Source organism: Aureococcus anophagefferens (genome assembly GCF_000186865.1).
Source record: "Aureococcus anophagefferens unplaced genomic scaffold AURANscaffold_1510, whole genome shotgun sequence".
Classification (NCBI taxonomy): Eukaryota; class Pelagophyceae; order Pelagomonadales; family Pelagomonadaceae; genus Aureococcus; species Aureococcus anophagefferens.
The window spans coordinates 1-1,105 of NW_008706432.1; the positions used below are offsets into that span (position 1 = coordinate 1).

At 73.2% G+C, this 1,105-nt stretch overlaps 1 protein-coding gene across 1 annotated transcript; it reads right to left on the reverse strand.

Moving 5' to 3' along the window:
* Nucleotides 1–71: 71 nt before the first annotated feature.
* Nucleotides 72–599, reverse strand: AURANDRAFT_69352 (expressed protein; the record flags this gene model as incomplete). Its single annotated transcript, XM_009045119.1, has 1 exon — nucleotides 72–599. The coding sequence occupies one exon, from the start codon at nucleotides 597–599 to the stop codon at nucleotides 72–74; it is 528 nt and encodes a 175-aa protein (XP_009043367.1).
* Between the last annotated feature and the right edge of the window lie 506 nt (nucleotides 600–1,105).

Consider the following 1,105-nt stretch of genomic DNA (forward strand, 5'->3'; position numbering starts at 1 on the left):
GCCGGCGATCGCCGGCGCCTCGAGGCCGCCTACGCGGCGGACTTCGCCATGTTCAACTTCTGCGTCAAGCGTTAGATTGTGTTAAAAACGACGACGGGCACGACGAGCGCGTCCCCGGCGCCCGGCGCCAGGTAGGGACAGTCCGGCGGCGGCTCGCACGCGAAGGCCGCGGCGGACGCGAGCGCGAAGCCGCCGGGGAGCGACGCGCGGAGCAGGGCCTCGTCGGCGGCGTAGCCCGTGACGCGCGCGCCGGCCGCGAGGTGCGGTGTCACAGCGCGAAGGAACGTCCGCCAGCGGCTCGCGTCGCCGGCGTCCGCGGCGACGATGGGGAAGTCGTCGAAGAAGACGCGGGTATATGAATCAGTCGGCGGCCGCGCGAGGAACGCCTGCCACGTCGTCGCGGCGACCTCGAAGCCCGCGGCGGCCGCGCGCGCCGCGACGGCTTCGTCGCACTCCGCGACCACGTGCCTCCGCGGCCGCGCCGCGGCGACGCGCGCCGCGGAGAAGCCGAGGCCGTAGCCGACCTCGAGGACGGCGTCGTCGGCGCCGACGTCGAGCGCATCCGCGCACGCCTCCATGTAGGGCTTCTCCCAGCGCATCATCACGACGCGCGACGCGCCGACGGACGGGTCGCCGTCGAGCTCGAGCTGCTCGTCGCCGCGCGCGTCCCGGGTGACGCGGATGCGTTTCGTTGTCGGCGGCGCGTCGCCGCGCTTCCGCTTCGCCGCGTCGCGCAGCGCCGCCAGGCGCGCGCGCCGCGCGTCAGGTGGTTCGACGGCAGCCTCTTTTTGCTCGTTCGTCGCGGCTGCCTCCGCGTCGTAGCTACGCCGCGCTGCGTCGAGTTCCAGCGCTTCGCGGCGCGCTCGCAGCGTCGCTAGTTGCGTTGAGTACGGCAGTGATTTGCCTCCGGAGAGCGTCTCCATATGCTCTCCGGCCGAGCCAAAAACCCCCGGCGAGAGCCGCGGCGCTCCAAGAACCCGAGACGCGCGCGCGTGCGCACACACGTTCCTCGACGCGCCTCTCCCAGGTGCGCTCCATGCTCTCCCCGGCCGCACCAAACCCCCGGCGACCGGGCCGCTGCCGAGGAACATTCCAGGAGCTCGAG